The sequence below is a fragment of the Schistocerca nitens genome, chromosome 3 (genome assembly GCF_023898315.1).
Source record: "Schistocerca nitens isolate TAMUIC-IGC-003100 chromosome 3, iqSchNite1.1, whole genome shotgun sequence".
In the NCBI taxonomy this organism is placed as follows: domain Eukaryota; kingdom Metazoa; phylum Arthropoda; class Insecta; order Orthoptera; family Acrididae; genus Schistocerca; species Schistocerca nitens.
In genome coordinates, this window is record NC_064616.1 from 525,776,242 (window position 1) to 525,798,087 (window position 21,846).

The 21,846-nt window shown below is 40.9% G+C and overlaps 1 protein-coding gene across 1 annotated transcript; it reads left to right on the top strand.

Moving 5' to 3' along the window:
* The first annotated feature begins 795 nt into the window (after window positions 1–795).
* Window positions 796–2,541, top strand: LOC126249648 (uncharacterized). The gene has a single exon (XM_049951327.1). It carries the CDS (start codon window positions 827–829, stop codon window positions 2,369–2,371), a length of 1,545 nt encoding a protein of 514 aa, XP_049807284.1. The 5' UTR covers window positions 796–826; the 3' UTR covers window positions 2,372–2,541.
* Window positions 2,542–21,846: the final 19,305 nt, after the last annotated feature.

Sequence of the window (21,846 nt, forward strand, 5' to 3'; positions counted from 1 at the left end):
TATATATATATATATATATATATATATATATATATATATATATATAAGGCGAGGACGACCGATTGATCACTTCGCTGCGGACGCACGTCACACTCGAACGCTTACGATGATGGTGGATAAGCTGAGAATTTGGGTCTGACGGGAGGTGTACTAGGGCAGTCCGAGAAACTGCGATGATCCAGGTGGCACAGCGGTCAGCGCATCTACCTCGTACACAGGAGACCAGAGTTTGAATTCCAGTACAGCAGAAATTTTCAACGATCCCCATTGATTTCAATCGATCTCCGCTTGCAACCATTGTCTGTGATTTCTCTGTGTCATTGTCTTTTTACGGCATACACTAGTTGACAAACATGACTGAATCGTTATTGTTCTAACGAAATTGTGTATATGTTTGTTTGTGCAGACGGTTTTACTTTTGGTGACGGCAACGGTGACATTCGGGAAGGCGGAATACCGGCTGGCTGTGCGTCCACACTACAAGTGGAGCGGAGCCGGCACGGCCACGGCCAGCGCCGCAGGTCCGCGCATCGCGCTGCTTCGCGGGCCGCCGCTGTCTGCCCGCCCGCCCCCGCATCAGCACGTGCACGCGCCGCTGCCGCTGTCTTTGCCGCACCACCACCACCACCAACACCACCACCACCAACTGCAGCACCAGCACCACGTGCATGCCCCCGCCGCGCTGCCCCCAGCCAGGCTGCGGCGCCCCGTCGCGGCGTCAGACGTCGCCCACGGCTCGCCGCCTCGGCTGGCGCTACGCCCGCCACCCCACGTCGACCTCTCCGCCTCCACGTGGGACGACACCGCCTTCCGTGCTCCGCTGCACATGGAGCCCTTCAACCCGTCGCCACCTCCGGCGCCGCAACGCCCACCCGTCGTCACAACCAGCTCCGACGACGACAAAGGTCCGATACACACGATACCTGCCCCAAATCTGAGCCTCGACAAGCCGCACAGGCTGCCGGCGGCTACCGTCTACGGTAAAGCGCCGGAGCACAGCTTACCACCATTGAAGCCGACTTTCCCTTCAGTGTTCCACAGCGGGTTGCATCTTCCGACGTCACACTCCCACTTCGGAGCGACTACTGTCAGTGTCCAGCCCAGTCACGGCTACGAAGTCCACGAGCCTACAAACGATCAGGCGGGATACAATGTGGAAGGCTTGCCCACGTACTTTGCTCCGGATCCCGACCCGAGCCTGCCGAGTCCCAAAGTTCCGGCGGCTCTCGAGCCGCACAATGTTCCGACGAATAACGTTCCTCTGCCGGAGCTTTTAGGTACTGCCTATAACAATCACGAACCGGATGCACAGAATGCTCTAACATCGCAAGACTTATTCCAGCTGCTCAATGGAATCGCACCACAGGGACAGCAGCAGCCATTGGTCGACAGCTACGGTGTGCCCATCGGTCAGCAACCGCAACTCGTTTACCAAACAGCTTTGCCTCAGCAACAGGGGGTGGATGCACTGTCTAGTTTCCATACCACTCCCGATAACGGCCTTCTCCTTCAGGGCGATTTACAGTCACCTTTCCATACCTTCAACTATCCACATCAGTTTCACACGGTGGATTCTAACGCAGACCATTTCGCAAACTCTCAGTCGTACTACAGTGAGCAAGAAGCTTCAGATAGTATCCCCAGGGTGACAGTGCTTCGCAAGACACCTGAGTCACATGGAAAGCCCTTAGATGAGCACTCTTCAAACGGGGATCAAGACGACTCGCTATCAGAGCAAGAAAGCGCGGAGACGAGTTACTACAGTGGAAAAGTGGAGTCAGTTCCTGCTAGGACAGACGACTCGGAGACAAGGACTGGCAATGGAACTCCCTCCTTCTACTCGCAAATCGGTAGCGGCGGAAGCGGTGTAGTATCCACCTCCTTTTACACAACACTGCCGAGCAAAGAGGTAGCCGACAGTTTGGCTAGTCTTCAAGCTGCAGGCAGCTTAAATACCAACACCGTCAACAACAAAAAGAGCACCCCGGCACCTAACAGGAACAGCATCCACACCACTGATCAGGTAGTCCACGTTGGGGACAAGGTTCCTGAAGGTCAGGAGACGAAGGACGCAAGCTCTTCCGCTGACAACGAAACCAAAGCTGAAAACTCTCAGGATTATGAAGAGCATGTCGAGTATGTGGAATATGAGGACGACCCTCCCACAACCGATAACAAGGACGAAAATGATGATTCATATAGCAATCATCACACACAGGATACTTCTGGTCATCTTCATAGCAACAAACAACAGTATTCTGATTATTATCAGCCCAGCTATGACAACAGTCCTGAAGAAAATGAAGATGCCGCGGAACCTTCATTGGAATTCGGCGCCAGGATACGACCGAAACGGAGTTCGATGATTTGATGTCCGTACTGAAATGAAACACGTTTGCGCAGATGAAACCAACAAATCCACGTTCGCTGCCAGCAGAGTGTTCACAGGACGTCAGAAATATGGGACTCGTTTCGAAATATGGACTCTTGACAGCCTCTATTTAAAAGACTGTTCAATCCAAGTTTATTTATTTTAAAAGACTGTCCTTTATGGTTTATATTTATGTGTTATTTAATTTGTTTGTATTTACAATAAATTGTTAAAAAAGATTACGGTAACGAGTAACCACACTTAATACGTGAATGAACAGATTTCGCACATCCATGTGGTATGTTATTTTTTTAAGTGTGATTTATTTGTGTAGGGGACCTTATAAAACTAATATCTCCTCCTGTTGAATATTCGAACTGAGAGATAAACTGAAAGGTGGCTCTTCCCATTTCTGTAAGGAATTATTATCTACACCGAATATGTGTTATTGATATCAAAGACGAGTTTCATAAAGTTAATAGCTAATGTTTGATAACTGTCGCATAGTGGTAGCAAGAGTAAATGTTAAAATAAAAATAAAAAACCAAAGGTAGGTGGCCGGTACACCGTCAACCTTGGGTTATGGCATTTTAAAGTATCATTACCTAAGGAAGTGCTTCGGGTGTAAGGTAAGGGCGAAGTTGCATCGTAGATGGATATACTCATAAACAGACAAATATCCTCATACCTGCGAGGTGAACAGATTCACAAATCGTAAGAAGGCAAGTGCATGCTATTTCTAATAAGACCATGTGTAGTTAAGCACCTTTTCTTCAATCAGCCATTGGGATGGTGACTTCTTAATTTATTTATTAAAATGTAGTTGCATAGCTTAAGGAACTGCTTCAGTAGTGATGACAGAGTGATATATTTAATAAAAATAGATGCCATTTCGGAAAATGTAGTAGTCTTGTACAATCTCGAATGTACGGTATAATATCGAAAAAGCTTATTCGGAAATGTAAAGTAGCTTGCCTGAAGTCAATAAAAGAGATTGAGAGGGACAAAAATTACATAAATACAGTGGCAGTAAGAACAGCAATATACATTCGTAGCAGTCCGTTACTGACTACACTTTACATATTTTCGTGAGCATGCATGTAACTACATTAACGACTGGAAAAAGGATCAACCTTTGTACATAGGAAAAGTGGTAAGCATGGTCACAAATGCAATCATGTAAAATGCGTTAGCCGTGTATGAAAGATAGAATTGTGGTATGTTTTTTGAAAGGAATACTCAAATTTAGGTATCAAAAATGATCTCGTGAAAGCGTCTGAGCAACAGTGTTTAGGATAGCAGCAACGTGAGATCATGACAAAACGGTGAGTGGGTATTTATTCTCTTACGTTACTTAGCAATTGCGCACAGGAATGTTGGGTTACGTCCGGTCTAGCTGCTGCTTTCTTTTCCTCAGTCACCGACTTTACAAGATATGGAATACTGTACGGCTTCTAAGTTGTGTCCGTATGTCACCCATCGGAATTTCGTGTCTTTCAGGTTTCTGATAGGTAAGTACTGCCTGCCCTCAAACAACTAAGAGCACTTCCGCACCAAAAAATGTAACAGCTTCCTACATAAATGTCTCTTCGTGGGTGGCGTAACTGCGTCACTACAATCCCGCCACGTGTGACGCGCAGGCTGTGGTGCAATCGGCACCGTGTCCATGGCCGTGCACTGTTTCTCTCGACAGCCAAGTTTGGTCCTTTAATTCGTGGTACATGCAGGTATAAAACGTGAAGTCCATAATTTCAGACCAAGCTAGAAGTTGTTCCGCACATCTGACTCGAGGCGTGTAGGTGAAGGGTGATTGCATCCTTTGGGAACAATGATGTAAAAGGCAATATGTGTTGGTGATTAATTTTTATCTGAGTACTACAATCAGAATATCACAGGTGTTTTGTCCTGCCAATAACCGTTTGGCGGGGCCAGTAGGTGGTTTCACGATAATAGTAGCATTGAACACACCGGACCTAGGTTCTAACTCGCTGGATCCCTGTGCAAGAGGTAAATGGGATATTGGCTGACGCACCTCGACAATTGCTAGTAGTCACCTCGTGATTGTTCCCTCAAGTTCACTGTTGTCCGTAGAGTGCATAGGTGGCAGATAAATCGACAGAATTTTGAAGAAAAACTTATGATTAGGCAGTGCTCCTATTTCAACGCGTAGACCACATATCACATTTATCTTTTCAAAAATTCGAAATTACACTTCGTTTGAATGGGAGACCTGTATAGACTTTCAAATAGACTGTAAACGAGATTAAAGTTATGCGCCGAGTTGGGGCTCTTATCGAGTATTGCCGCAAAGACGAAAGCTACGGTTTCGAGTCACAGTTCCACTCACAGTTTTAATCTGCTAGAAAGTTTCAAAACAGAACACAGATTGTTCCAGAGTGAATGACTCATTCTAGAGACTGTGTAACGATTTTAAAGCTTTTTATCTCGTAAAGATCACAAGTGCAAGATAAAAGCGTTAAAGCAGGTACAGGAAGCCTGTCATTAAAAATAGGAGAGATTGCTATGTTCTACTTAGTAACTTGAGGTTCATGTACGTGGATGAAAATGCTGCGGTTGAGATTGATAGTAGAACGAAGTGTCAACTAAACAATGAAACTGAAATGTGGCCCACAATAATCATTCATGATACATTAAAACTAGATAGCAAAACAATAGTTCGAATCAAGAATCCGATGCTTTGCTCTTGGTTGTCTAAAATTTGAGGTAACATTTCTGTCTTTAAGGGATCAGTGTTTTGCTTCAGCAGATTCTAACCATTCCATAGTATTTCATGACAGTAAAATTATTGAGATATCTCTATTCTTATACATTAAAATAGTTGGACGCTTCCGTGGCATTAGGTAATCGAGAGATGCCTCCTTGTCGGCCCCGTTGGCGAGCACCCTCGTAAATTGAGTCTTCTTTGGCTGGGTACAGATTTGGCGAAACTGTTTTCTGTGTTGGTGACTTCGAAACGCCATCAGGCCCCTTTAAACTCTGGGCATGCTCCACCAACACCGTGCAACGTGACGGTGGAACACGGTGTGTCACAGAGTGCTGGGAATCTCTTCTTAATCCCTCCCCCTCCAGAACCTGTAGAGAAAGAACATCTCTGTCAAGGTGTGCTGCGCGCCAATGAGATTGACGGCTGTTGAGACGGGAAAGATGTTAACCGGCAACCTCTGGAGAAACTGCTGTACCTCAGTTGTATCGGGCAAGCAGGGTTCTCTCTGGGTGGATCTTATATCCTCAGCTGTTTGTGGGGAGTCCATGAAGCCTACATCCAAATCCTAAATTCCCAGCGCTTCGGGTGTTCCGCTGGACAGTAATAGCATTCAAACCCCATGAGACCTCTGGCGATAGTCCACCGGAGATGACTGTCAGTGCCAGAAACAGCTCTCACGATGACAGACCACAACCTGAGGTAGTTCATATTTCGATAATTATTAAACGTTGGAACGTCAGTTTGATAAATTGTCGACTTTCTTAAAACATAAAACTTTTGATGGAATTCAGGGCCAATTGAAATCTATTAAAAGACTGAGTAGCGTGACACTCCTGGTCTATACTACGAAGCTATTAAATTCTAAGCACCAAGCACAAATAGTGAGCAGTACACAGTGCTAAATTGTTTTGAGGGAATTGGAAACCTCTGGGCCAACTTAGGTATAGATACAAAGAACTCCAACTGGAACGGGAAACAAAAGGTTTCACCGAAGTTAAGAAATTTATGAAAGGAGTTAATGGTTAGCTCGCTAAGACACTATTTTATCCTGCTATTCAATTCACCGAAGTTGTCTGCGTACATTGTTGCAGGCTTTATCTGACTTAATTGCAATGTCCTGTATACTAACTCTATGTAAATGGCAACAGATTGGTCACACCACCACCGTTTGCAATGGTCTGGACGATGTAGTTCAGCTGTCCACGAATAAGACAGGCAACGCACTGCCCAAAACATGTGTGCCAATTGCTCGCTAAACCATGCAGTTTGGTGCGAAATCTGTCTTATCTTACAGAAAGAGAAGAAAATCCCTTATATGAAAGTTACACAACGATTGCATATTCTGAGGCGAAGAAGATGTTTAAGGCTACGCAGCCAAATACTTTCGTGATTTCACTCGCATCATCATTGAAACAGAGATTACAAAAGACTAGTATTGGCAGCCGTATATAAACAGCTGAACAGAACACAACAACGTATAACTGTTAATGTCCCGCTAACCCCGCGTCATTGCTGAAACAATCAGGTTTTCCTACAACTGAAATGATGATGGCAGCCGATGGTGCCATCGCGAAGAATTACACAATCTGTCGGCAGACAGAAAATTTGCATAAATAAATGTTCTGTTAAAACATTTTTGCCACCGCCCCCAAAATTCCTATGTGGCGACGAAAAATAACAGCCAAATGATCAGGTACTAATCAATTAGACCATGCGACATTGGTGCTGTCTGATGGAGCAGACGATGACCATACTATGTATGTTATGGATGTCGAGGGAAAGGCAGATAAAAATCTCATCATTAAGATGGCTCTCAAGTGGAACAACGTCTACCACCCCTGAGAACACTAATCTCTATGTGTCTCTAGGAGACTCACTTTAAACCACATGACGCCACTTACCTACGTCACTACATACACAAAATGGACAACCGAAGTAAGAAGAGACTAAAGGAGGAGGAAGGAAACAATTTAAAAAATAACTAATGTTTGTAGTAATATTACCTTATCCATAAATACTGTGACACTATTCACTTTTATTACACCTCTCGTCACTATACTTCTGCCACTTTAGTGAACTCTTCGTGTTGTCCTCGTGGGCCGTTGAACTGATGAAAGAACTGAATCAGCATGTTACTCTATCTTCTTTTCTATTGTAGTTCTGCGTTAGTATCGCTTCAGGTGACAATCGTTATTAACTTCTCAAAATTTTCTGTTTTCTGTATTGCATAATCTATGAAATTTTCATCCACACTTAATTTCACAGACCTGGTATTCGCTGTAAGCAGGAATTCTGGCTATTATTTAGTATCCAGTACGTTCAGCCTGCTTACTGTGTGATGACCAACTGTAAGTATCCTATAAGGTTTCATCTGCTTTCCGTACCAGGACCTCTGAAGTTTTTTTCACAATTACAATGTTGCTGTCATTAGCAGTAAAAAAAGATACCCCCCCACCAAACCTAACATTGACTGGATAGTCACTGATGCAATAAAAAAAATAAAAAATTACTTGTAAGAAGTTGCTACGTTAATTTACTTGGGATCTGATAAATGTTTTAGCAAAATGTTTGCGGTATTTATAGCCCCTCATACGTTTACCCTTTGTACTTTTCTTTGAAGAAATCGTCGTCGTAATCAGTCATTTGCAGTTCCTCTTACTCTGAATGATTCTAGCTTTTCCAGTAGAGTCTTAAAGTCAACAGTATCAAAAGACTTTGACACATCCCAAAACTTACGTGTGATACACTCTTCCTTGTTTAGTGTACGTACTTCTACTACTCCAAAAATTAAGCTGTGCTTCACTGAAGTTGTCGTACATATTCTAGTAACTCATTAGTCTGTCTTCCATAATAGGTTCTATTTGTTTTAGGAGGATGACAGCAGAAAAGTGGTCTGTAATTTCCTGTATCTTCTATATCACTTTTATCTGGCGGAGGGACAATGCATGCCTGTTTCAAATACTCCAGAAAGTTACCTGAGCTAAAATATTGATTTATTTTGTCAGCTGATGGGGCCAGTATTGTGTCTATACACTGTTTAAGAACGCAGACTGGCACATTGATCTAAGCATTCTGACATCTCATTATTAAGTTTTTGTCGTGTTTTCCTGAATTCATACTCTGTGACAGGTAACGACATCATTGTACTTTCCGCATAATTTTTTACTTGTACAACACTTGATTTTTGGAATTTTTATTTCATCATCTGTGAAGACTTTCTTATACTTACTGTAGTCCGCTTGTTTCTGTTGGACTTTGCTCTTGATCTGGATAATTTTGGAAATGAGTGCTCAGAGTTTAATTTAATATTGTACAGAAAATACAGAATTAGAAATCTACATTGGTTTCTGTATTCATTTCATGCGTTCAAGATCTCTTTACATCTCATGGCCACGAAAGAGTCCATTGCAGCACGTTACGCCACCTCCCAGGGCGAAGCAAATATCCACCTCGCCTTTTTTAATAACTTCCTTTTGGCGTCAGGACACTTGCCTGATTCGCAGGTAGAAGCCTTTTTAGTTCTTGTCTTAAAACTAGGAAGGACCGTAACTGCTTGAGTAGTTACTGCAGTGTCGTCTTCGCTAGCTGAGTGGGGAAGACTTTGCCACAAATGGTCTACTGGCTCCTTGTGGTGGATTCAGTGTATTTCCCTCCGCTTTCGATAACCTGGTCAAAAATGTTTCCGGCATCGTCTAATTTGTATCTTTTTATCATTGAGACGGCCTACAATATTACTTGAAGGCCCTATATTCCAGGGTTGTTCCATGAATGGGGTTTGGAAGCTGTCTCCCGGCGGTCGGAGTACAGAGGTTTTAATATCTCAACTAAGAGGTCTGGATGTATCCTTTTTAGCAATTGACGTTCTCAATTTCACTCTAGTGAGTTATGTATGGGGAGGCCCTGTTCTCAATTTTAATGAAACGGTGAGAATAGTATATCCATGGGCCTACACCGCATAATTGCAGTTTCTGCCGCTATTCGGCACCACAGTCAAGGCGCTGCCGTCGCTTTTTGGTTAGAAATTCAGAACTCCGATATATCAGACAACGTCATATTCAAACAGAACAGTTGCCCTATGTATAATATGATGGGAAATTCTAAAACCTGTGAGAAATTTAAAAAAAAGTCGAAGATGGTGTTGGTGGCAAATTTAAAAAGTCACTGGAAAAAGAAACAACTACACCAGTGGTGCTTTTCACCCCTCCATTCTCACTCCACTCCCCCAGTCCACCTTTCTTCCTTCCCCTCCCCTTCACTCCCTCTTATTGCTAACCAATCACAGCGAAGTAATAAAACTGAAAGCGACAATCAAACAATCCAAAGTTGTGGAACTAGTAAATTTCTTAGTGGGAAATTTAAAATATCCTTGCTTTCCAACCAATCAGAGCATACTGTTTAAATGGTGTGTGAAAAATGTGTCAGATTATATTACTTCTGAAAGAAATTTTATTTACACATCGAGCCACGGCCCTTCAACCCTCCTCTCTCACTCTAGTCTCTGTTCAACCAATCATAACTTACTATTAACATGAGGTTTAGAAACGGCGCCAGATATGCAGCAAAAAATTACGAAACCCCTATTTGAAAGTCATAGACGTGACTCAGTTCCGTGAAAGTCAAAGGTATCCATTATTTCCGAAAAATATTTTACATTCGTCCGTATTTAATCAGCGTGATATTATTATTATTATTATGCATAAACATCTTATCAGGTTACGTTATTTTCTGTGAAATTCGAAGATAGTAGTGTACATAAACATACCTCTTTCATTGTATTGAAATGAATCCAAACTCAATTATATGCATTATACATATTAAATGAGGCGCACACACTTATCCCTGTATTTCCTACGTCCAATTTTGTACTCATTATAAACAAATGATCTCTCTGCAATTCATATGGCAAATTCTTTACACGCACATGTTGTCTCTCAGTTTCTCTCTCTCTCTCTCCCTCTCTCTGTCTCTCTCTCTCTCTGTCTCTCTCTCTCTCTCTCTCTCTCTCTCTCTCTCTCTCTCTTTACCATTGACCATTAATGTCCATTGACCATCATTGATCACTGACCATCACTGTCTATTAACCATTACTAATCACTGACCTCCACTGTTCACTGAATATATCAAAGTTCTTAAAAAGCCTTGATGTTTCCATATTTCATGCATGAAATGCTGTACTGCTTAGGCACACACATGTGACCTCTCTCGTTCAAAGCAATCATTTCACTGTGTATTTCATTCGTCAAAAGTACTACCCTCCTTAAACACACATGTGATCTCTCTCATGCAAAGAAACCATTTATTTTCCGTATTTCATTCATCAGTCACCGTACTCCTTAAACACAGATACAATCTCTCACACAAAATAACCAATTCTAGTCACTTCTTCCAGAAAATGCATCAAACTGCTGTGAAATTGTAACAAATTAACCGATATGAACCACTGTACTACTTTGTTATTTACATTAAAATATTTTCTCGTTAAATCTCATCTCAAATATGTGTCTCTCGATTTCTTTCCATCTACTCGTATATCTCGCCATTAAATGTCACCTCTTGCAACTTTTTGTGAAAAAGTATAAACACACTGCTAGCTAGAGTTTTTCCGTCAATATAACACAGCCATCCGTGCTATACACATATTATGGAGCGTCAGTGCATGTATTCACTTGCTGCTGTGAGGCTTAGAGAGAGATATCCACTGCAGAAGGAGGGAGATACATCTATCCTGATAAGATATAGCCTACCTGAAAAATGGAGACTCCCAACATCGTTATGTGTCATGAAGGTTGCAAACTACACAGCTACACAGGAGGCGCAAAATTGATGGGACACTGGGCACTGATTTAAACGAAAGATTGAATTTATGCTTCATTACAAATACAAAAACTACTTACAATTCTTTTTTATATTCAAACTCTTTACTGTAACACATCGTTGAAGTCTTTTGGGAACACTGTTACATACTCTATGGCATAGTGTGGCATCACTGTCCATGACATGAAATGCGTCGCGTAGATAGTCTTTTAGTTCAGCAATGATTTTGGGCATGAACAGAGTCCTGGACAACACTCCATAGGAAAAAATACACGGCCATGACATCTAGTGAACGTGGATGCATGTCAGTATCTGCCATTCGACCAATCGCTTTTCTTTGGTTGGTTGGTTAGCTGATTGGGGGAGGGGACCAAACAGCGAACTTATCGGTACCATAAGACGAGGGAAGGATGGGGAAATAATTCCGTAGTTAGTGGCATAACGTGGTAGAGCTCCCATCGTGTTGACGGTAAATTTCTAGAAACATTTCAGCACACGCCGTAAGTCCTGGTACCACGTAATTCAGAAGTATATCCAAATAGTTATCCCCTGTCAATGCTTCTTCAAAAAACATACGGTCCAAGTACGCTATATGACGATATTTGCCCCCCGAACACTCACACCAAGTTGAGTTAGTGGTTGCTCTAACAAAATATTTTGATAGACGGTATACCAGTAAGTTCAGTAATGTCCGCTTAACTTAAAGTTGGCCTCGCGAGACAAAACAGTTTTATTGAATAGGTTAGGATCATGTTTCTGTTGGGCAAGTAACAGTTCACAAAACTGAAGACGTTGATCTGGATCACCTTCAAGTAACCCATGCCGTAAACTCGAAATGTAAAATTTAAACTTCTGTTTGTGTAACATTCTTTGCGCTGACCTTCGCGATGAGCCCAGCTAAGTTGTTAATCCTCTGGTTGATTTTCGCGGACTTTGGGTAACACCTAAACATATCCGCAATTCATTTTCCTCAGTTATGACTTGTTGTGCCTACAAAACACGGTGCATCCTTAACAAATCCATGTTATTCAAATCTGCCTCATATGCCGTAAACTGTTTGTTTAGACGATGCTTTTGATCTAAAGTGACCTCCCCATTTATTAACAGCTGTAGTAGGATCAGTTTTATAGTATGTTTTTAAAGGGGAAACCCTCTCTCCTTTCGTTAACATCGTGACAGTTCAGAAAACTACAGCTGTAAACGTGACTCACAGGTCAAGCTTTCAACAACTCACTAGTTTGATTATTGTATTTGTTTTGTTTGTCATTGTATTGTATATCAAATTGACAAGGCGTAAGTGTCACCATTTGGTAATGACAACATAACGGGTTAAAACTTCCATTTTTGATCTAAAGTGACCTCCCCATTTATTAACAGCTGTAGTAGGACCAGTTTTATAAAATGTTTTTAAAGCGAAAATCCTCTCTCCTTTAGTTAACATCGTGACAGTTCAGAAAACTGCAGCTGTAAACGTGAATCACAGGTCAAGCTTTCAAGAACTCACTAGTTTGATTATTGTGTTTGTTTTGTTTGTCATTGCACTGTATACCAACCTGACAAGGCGTAAGTATCACCATTTGGTAATGACAACATAACGGGTTAAAACTTCCACCTGTGCTTTGTCCTCCTGTTACTTTTCTTTTTTTTTTTAACAACTGTTCAGGGACGTTTGCGCCACCCTGTATAGAGGAAGTAAGAATAAGAAAAAAACACTACATATAAAATTTATTTAAGAAAATTGTTTTTATACAATATCTTTGCATACAATGTTTCTCACTTCCCCATATTATTCACATTTTATATGAATATACAATAGTCACAATACATTTGTTACACTTTCATTCTACTATTTACATTATTTACATTTTTCTGTTTTTTCTTGCAGTAAAAATCAGTTAGGCATTTACATTATATAAAATCATAATTTTTGAAGTATTTACATTACTTATTTTTAACAAAAGTGAATCAAGTACTTACATTACTTAAAAATCATCATTTTTGAAGCGGTAATGTCCCCAAGCAAGTGTATTTAGTTATTGGGAAGTATATGTCATTTGTCATCTTGTGCAGATAACGAAAATTCGTGTTGTTTAATAGTTGAACTAACATGCTACTTTTACTGTATGATAAACTGCTCACTGGCTCTTATTTCCAAATGCAGGATGCACTGTTTGTTATCTGGTTAATCTTTTTGAAGAAGATTATTTTACGTCTTTTGCTCTGAAAATCATGCATCAAATATCGGACTTAAGAGCATACATTTTTGTGTGCAGAGCCCAAAATTCTGCTACAGGCTCATAATTCGGTCGGTCCTTCATTAATCCAACCACTGTTTCATTCATCGGTAGAATACCGTATTTGTTATTCCTGCGAATTCCGAAATATTGAATCTCCTATTTACACCAGTCTTAATATATTCGTAGATATTTGGAGTTATAAAGTGGTTTATGGGGCTATCCGTGTGTGTAGCGCAGTTCCGCTCAGTTTGGCGGGAAATTTTACACAGCATTTCTGTAATGAATGTCGATAAGCAGCGTTTTCGAAATATCTAAACTAGTCATTCCATTTGCAATTGATTTATCAAAGACTACATTTACTCGACTCAGTCCGACGACGTCTGGATTTTCTTTAAAATAGCTCTCCTTTAAAAATTTGCTTTTGCAGTTAATGCAGATACCCAGAATCTGCCTTCAGAAGACGTTGCTAGTTTAATGTTCCGTATTTTGTGCACATTTTCCTTGATTTTGTCGATTACGGCATTATTCATGAGTTTGAAAAAATTCCTCTCAAATGCGCTGCGTGTACACAAACACTTTGTGTTTTAATCTCACCATATAGCTTCATCCAGCTAGCTTCCCTAAATGATATGATTTGGTGAATCTTTTTTCATAACATTTTATTTTGTAAGAGTTATGTTAGGTTTATGTAATGAATGGTACAGTTCTTCGTGTCACTCACGTTCGGAAACAGTTTCTTAGGTTTATTTATTTGCAATAGTGGAGCAATTTTTTGCAGAACATACGGACATATGTGAATATATATCTTGAGTATGATCGGAGTATTCAAGATACAGTTCCTGCATGTACCCTATGTTCGAATCGCCTGGTACGTCCTTCACCACCAGCTTTGATATTTCGTTGAGGGAGCCATTCACAGAGACCAGAGGATGCTCTAACATTGCCTGGCTGTACTGACTTCTCACATTAAGGCTGATGAAGTAATATTCGCCGATATTTCCATTATGATCAGACATAAATCTGTTGTAGGTAACATCATATCTGCAAGAACAATGGAAAATTACATCTCCAAAATACTGTTCCACAAAGTGAACCGATTCGATATCGATTGTAAGCTGCAATTATGATTTACTTATTTTCTACAGATCATCCCATGCAAAGACAGGTGAGGGAATATCATTCGAAAGATCCAGTTCAAATGTCTTACGCCAAGGACCGCGAATGTTTTCGAACACGTTGGCTAGGAGTACCACATGAATTTTCAAATACGGGGGTTATTCAGAAAGTAGGGAAAGTTTTGGAATTAAAAAAAACTAAGTATAAGAAACATATTTTATTATATACATCTGAAAGAGCGACTGACGTACTACGCTACTGGTCATTAAAACTTCTACACCACGAAGATGACGTGCTACAAACGCGAAATTTAACCGACAGGAGGAAGATGCTGTCATTTGCAAATGATTAGCTTTTCAGAGCATTCACACAAGGCTGGCGCTGGTGGCGACACCTACAACGTGCTGACAGGAGGAAAGTTTCCAACCGATTTCTCATACATAAACAGCAGTTGACCGGCGTTTCCTGATGAAACGTTGTTGTGATGCCTCGTGTAAGGAGGAGAAATGCGTACCATCACGTTTCCGACTTTGATAAAGGTCGGATTGTAGCCTATCGCGATTGCGGTTTATCGTATCGCGACATCGCTTCTCGTGTTGGTCGAGATCCAATGACACTCACCAGAATATGGAATCAGTGGGTTCATGAGGGTAATACGCAACGCCGTACTGGATCCCATCGGCCTCGTATCACTAGCAGTCGAGATGACAGATGGGAACGTTTGCAAGACAACAAACATGTGCACGAACAGTTCGACGATGTTTGCAGCAGTATGGACTATCAGCTCGGAGCCCATGGCTGCGGTTACCCTTGACGCTGCCTCACAGACAGGAGCGCCTGCGATGGTGTACTCAGCGACGAACCTGGGAGCACGAATGACAAAACGTCATTTTTTCGGATGAATACAGGTTTTGTTTACAGTATCATGATGGTCGCAATCGTGTTGGCGACATCGTGGTGAACGCACATGGGAAGCGTGTATTCCTCATCGCCATACTGGCGTATCACCCGGCGTGATGGTAGGGGGTGCCATTGGTTACACGTCTCGGTCACCTCTTGTTCGCATTGACGGCACTTTGAACAGCGGACGTTGCGTTTCAGATGTGTTACGACCCGTGGCTCTACCCTTCATTCGATCCCTGCGAAACCCTACATTTCAGCAGGATAATGCACGACCACATGTTGTAGGTTCTCTACTGGCGTTTCTGGATACCGAATATGTTCGACTGCTGCCTTGGCCAGCACATTCTCCAGATCTCTCACTAATTGAAAACGTCTGGTCAATGGTGGGCGAGCAACTGGCTCGTCACAATACGCCAGCCTTACTCTTAATGTATCGTGTTGAAGCTGCATGGGCATCTGTACCTGTACACGCCATCCAAGCTCTGTTTGACTCAATGCCCAGGCGTATCAATGCCGTTATTCTGGCCAGAGGTAGATGATCTGGGTAATGATCTCTCAGGATCTATGCACCCAAATTGCGTGAAAATGTAATCGCATGTCAGTTCTAGTATAATATATTTGTCCAATGAATACACGTTTATCATCTGCATTTCTTCTTGGTGTATCAATTTTAATGGGCAGTAATGTACTTTTTGACATAGTCACCAAACACATTGAGGCACTTATTATAGCGGTGGACAAGCTTTGAAAGACTTTCGTCGTAAAATTCTGCCTCATGAGGCTTCAGCTATTGAGGCAGGCCCACCTGGAGTTCGGCATTGTCATCAAAGCGCTGCGTTGCAAGCCAGTTCTTCATCTTGGGAAACAAGTGGAAGTCGCTTGGTGCAGGATCGGGTCTGTAGGGTGGAGACGGAAAATTTCCAATTTGAATGAATTAAGGACTCCTTTAGTGCAGATTGCCATGTGAGGTCGGGAATTGTGTAAAAACAAAATTTTGCACGTCAGCATTCCTCGGCGTTTGTTCTGAACTGCTCTTCTAAGGCTGTGCAAAATTTGACAGTACTGGGCAGAATTTATGGTTGCTCCATGTTCGAGAAAGTTAATAAGACGCACACCTTGCCTATCCCGAAACACTGTCCGCCATCACGTTCCTTGCTGACAAAGTTTGAAAACATTTTCTTGGTTTTTTGGTGGGACCTTGTGTGCCCCACTCCATGGACTGTAATTTTGTCTCGCTATTGACGTGTTTCACCCAAGTCTCGTCACCGGTTACGATTCGATCCAGTAATGAATCACCATGGTTGTGATAGGCCTCCAGAAATGTCAACGGTGCCCCCATTCGCTATTCTTTATGGTGCTCTGTAAGCAATTTGGGCACCGATCGTGAACAAAATTTGTGGTAACCTAGCTTTTGAGTGACAATTTCAAACAAAAAAGTCCGTGAAATTTGTGGAAAAGAAAGTCAAAGCTCCGTTATTGTGAAGCGACCGTTTTCACGACTCGTTTCATCATCTTTAGCAACAAGACCGTCAGTCACAATGCTCTGGCTCGGTCATTTTTAAACCGAATGCACTATTTTCGGACAGAAAATTCACTCATTCAGTTGTTTCCGTACACTTCGCACAGTTCACGATACATTTCTATAGGTTTTAGGGGTTTTGCAAACAAAAACCGTATCACAGACCGCACCCCACAAGTGGCGGGATTTTCGATTGCAGCGCAAATTTCGAATTAGAATGTCGAAAAACCCAGAGGCGTAGAGACGTTCCCGCTGTGACGGGTGGATGTCGACTGAGCTACCGAGCACGCAAATACCAAAATATACGCGATCGGCGCTCGCCTAGCGACATCAGACGGAAACATTCCCTACTTTCTGAATAGCCCTCGTACAAATCGGTGTATACTTCAAGTGTTTTACATTGCAGTGCGTAACACACGTTGCAGGCCCTTTAGTTCTCAACCTCTGTTATCGTTTCATGTGTTTGTAAACCCTCAAATTTCTCGTCTTGGTGCAGGTAATCTTCCAGCAGAATCAATTGGTTGCTCACATGTTCATATCGGAAAATTGCTCTCTGTCTAACAAGAAGCAACTCTCGATCATCTGGAAAACATGCCGGCATCACATAGAGCTTACCTGGTATTAAATATGATGCACCGTCTGGAGGGAGCACCTAAGGTAATTTAACAGGTTAATAAATTAAAGATTTATATTGCAATGCCTTTTTCGCTGCCTTACTGAGACACTCTGTGAATGATTCATATTTTTCCGTATTCAATGATAGAACAGAAACATGATCTGGAATTAAAGTCATTACTTCATTTTCATCTGTAGTCGTTTATTCATATAGGTTCGTGGTCGAAAATTCTGGTCGTAATCGATCAGATTGTGGAATACGCCAGGCACAGTATAATTAAATTTGTAATTCACATTGCAACCAGAACATGCTGCGCCTCGACACACATATGTGAAATTACGACATTCTCGATGCTTTACTTGATCTTTGTCAAAGGGTTCCTCACAAATACTAACAGACGTTTGCTGACCAAAGCACCAATTCTTCTTCAGGGCTTATTATCGAGATTTCATTTTGTGACAAAAAACCATTTACAGTCTCAGTGATTGCATAGAGTTGTTCAGCGAATTATTGCATGCTATAACTACCTCTGCACAGTATAAACTGGGACGTTACTGGCTATAACTGCAGTGTATGTAGTAGGAAATACTGAATGGTTTACACAAATGTATCTGGTCGAAATATGAACCAGATTAGCCGGCCGAAGTGGCCGTGCGGTTAAAGGCGCTGCAGTCTGGAACCGCAAGCCCGCTACGGTCGCAGGTTCGAATCCTGCCTCGGGCATGGATGTTTGTGATGTCCTTAGGTTAGTTAGGTTTAACTAGTTCTAAGTTATAGGGGACTAATGACCTCAGCAGTTGAGTCCCATAGTGCTCAGAGCCATTTGAACCATTTGAACCATGAACCAGATTTAATACCACGACTGCAACCAGTGACTAATTCCAAGGTGTATTCAGTATCAGCGGAAATCACGATAGGCAGATTCAGTTTATTACTAAATTTTGTGAATTTTGGAAGCTCGTTGTTGCCGGAATGAAATATACTGGTAATCTGTTTAATCTGTGCACTGTCAACTAACTCCGCATTCTTGGAATGAAAATAACACATGCATTATTCACATACGAAAATGGAGTCATAATGTTCCGTAATGTTGTAATGTGATAATCTCGACAAGGATTTTTATGTAATAGGAATGACATATATCTGTGTTACTAACTCCGAGCAGTATTAATGGATTTACATATCTTTTGTGACAGTATTCTGTAATATGCTGTGGCACATCTCGGAATTCTTTACCTTTCATTTTATCTTCCAAGGTCAACCTTTCATTGTCTTAATACTGGATGTCATAGAGGTTTACAGACATGTATTCATTCCGTTTTTCGAAAACATGAACGTGATTCAATTCTGCAGGAAACAGTATTTGGCAACGTTTAATACATCTGAGTTTGGAAAATATTCAGATACGCGTTGTACGTTCTTATACACAGGATACAATCTTGCTAGAATCAACCACTTAAAAAATGCATTGGCATACGATTTGTAATTCACTACTGCAGTTTTATCTGCCATTACTTTCGGTAGTTTCGTATATAATGCTGCAGAAAATCCCTTATTTTCATTAATGTTAATGCGCAGTTGAATTACTACCTTTGGCGCCAAGACACATTAGGGAATTAGGGCAATTTCTAGTTGTCGGAAAGTTATTCTATGGCACTGCTTCACTACTAGTCACCGATGTCAGCAGACAGTGATGGAGGTTCATTCATTGTATGAGTTATATCTGTTTCTCCTGACTTTAGCAAGAAAAAACTGCAGACTAGCAAACAATTGATCTCAATAGTTTTGTTAATTTGACGAACTTTAGTCTCAAAAACGTGAAAACAGTCATTCAAGAAATTTCTAGGGTCCTTAAATCTAAAACTGTTGTCTATATCACTGGTACATATTCATCTACTACCAGCAGACTTAGCAGCAACGCATTTCAGATAATCAAATGCAATGTGTTTTGCTGCTGGTTCACCCATTATAATAACAATATTAGGTTACACAAGCTGCAACGTAGTCGCTAGTAGACCACTGATCCAGAGAATTTCGAATAAATTCCTTTTACCTCAGTCTATGATGACCTAACTGGTCCTTAGACTACCGGTTTTGATGACGATGACATTTGCAGATGAACATGAGAAAACCAAATAAATTTATCGACAGCCTACATCTTAAAACACTGACATAGGTTATAATGAAAAGTTTTACTTTCATACGTGTGGAAAACATGAGCTTAAAAACAGGCATACGGATTTTAAAACATGTCATAATAAAACGAAGCCACACAGAAATCGTCTAAAAATACAGACAGAATTAGCTAACTGTCGCTGCACACGTTAACAATACGTAAACTAGACGACAATCCCGGCGGACTCATCTTCTTAACAGCGCTGCTGTTCATACCAAACTGCGATACAGTAGCCACAAAATATCAATGTTTCCTCAGCTCGTTAGACTTCACTGCTCTAAGCCTATACCTTTTATTCATTAATTACGTAATTGTGCAATATGCAGTACAATGATGAATTCAAAAGGTAAAATCTGTCGTGCGTTTACAAAGTGTATAAATTATGACTGTGATAATAATAATTCAAAACAGGAACTAAGTTAAATTTATAATTATTCAAAAGAGAATGGTTAAGTGATAACATGAGATTCTGAGATACTCTTGTGGTGATTTTAGATGCAAATAATGATACGCATAAGAACGCAGCTAACGAAATACTATAAAAATGATAAAATAACAAGGGAAGCAACGAAACGGATAAGCGCAAAACATTTAAGTAAGTAATTAGCGCCCTATAATTAATGAAATATATTATACAGTGAAGGGACAATCAAACGCTAGAGAAGGACGCTCAGTGTATGAAAATGAAGCAAATACGTAATATACTCTATACCAGGTAACTACAAGACAAGATATTCATAAGAGAGGCGTTCTATGATTAACGTATAAAAGTGGACATTGGGTTCTAAATCGACTTGCCTACTGAGCACTTTTGATGTTTCTTGTTTTTGGTATCATAAATTCAAAGTCACTGATAAATTTAACCCCAAGAGAGTTTTATTGCGTGGCTGGGAATGCTTCTCAAATCTTGCACTAGAAGAGAGGTCGGTTAGGGTGACAGAGTATTTGTCATAGTTATTACAAACAGTCTTGTACACTTCAGAGCCAAAAAATTTCTCATTCGCATTTTCGGCCTATATATTACATGAAGTGTTATAGTGCTGTTAACTTGAAAACAACTTTTAACAACAGATTTTCTGAAACATTTTACTATTTTCTGGGAAATACCTCCGAAAAAATTTCACTGGAATGATTTTCATTTCTTCTTTATTAGTTATTCTGTCTGGGTGAATGTACGTTTGCCTGCCATTAATTTTTTGTCCTTTAGACTACTGTGACTGCGTATGACATCATTTATAGAAAAGAAATGTTGTAATTTGCTTTAAAATACTGGGTTCCTTACGTATTTCACTATCGGACGAAGGTAGGCGACAAAGCCGGTGAATCATTGAGGAAAAGAAGGCCCTTTAATATCGCGGAGAACGGCATGAATTGACACTGGGTTTTTGTTAATGACTTAGAATGTTAATTTTATCTCCAAGTTTCCACAACTAAAAGAAAAAGTTGTTTATTATAAACGGTATGTTGACGACATATTATTACTGTTAGAGGAAGATGCCAGTGATGTTAATGTATTTGTCCACGAAATAAGCAGCATACCACAGAAATAGAAGAAGCGAAGTCCATTAACTGCCTTGCAGTTAGTATTAAGTAATTTAACAAGAAAGAGAAACCTCTGATTTTCAGAAAACGTACATGTACAAATATTACCATTAATGCTAATTCATGCCATCCACCACGATGTAAAAAAAAGCCTTCTTCTCCTCAATGATTCATCGGTTCTTTCGTCTAACTCTGGCCGACAGTGACAATGACAGTGACGGCGACGGTGACAATGTTAGTTTTGAGAATATGGAGTACACTATTATTGATGGAAAGAAAGAAACATAATGAGTTACGTAAACTTCTTTACGATGTTATTAATGAAGAAGAGCCGTCGGATAAAGGTGTGAGCAAGAAGACATCTGTGAACAGGATGTTGCTAAAGATGATGTAACTGGTGGAGATGACACACATAGCGATTTTACTCGTGAAAATGATAGAAAATGAAATTGAGGAAATGCAAAATCCAAAGCAACTTAGGTCCGAAAATTCTTGGTTTGAATTCAAGGAAGAGAACATCATTATTCCAAAGAAGTCTATCCTAAGGGGAACATATAGTAAAACTTTGTCATCAAAACATCCCGAGAGGTGAAAGACTCCCTAAAGAAATATATGTAGAATAGGTATGCCAGGTCCACAGGATGATGCTGGCAAAGTTCAGAGTGCTGAAGAATGCTGGAGTCTCTTCTTTGATGAAAATATTCTGAATGATCTTGTCCGCCACACCAATCAAGAAATGGCTCTATAAAGAGAGAGATATTCCTCTGAACAAAGATTTACTGGTGAGCTGACTCTACCAGAGATGTAAGCATACATTGACCTACTTT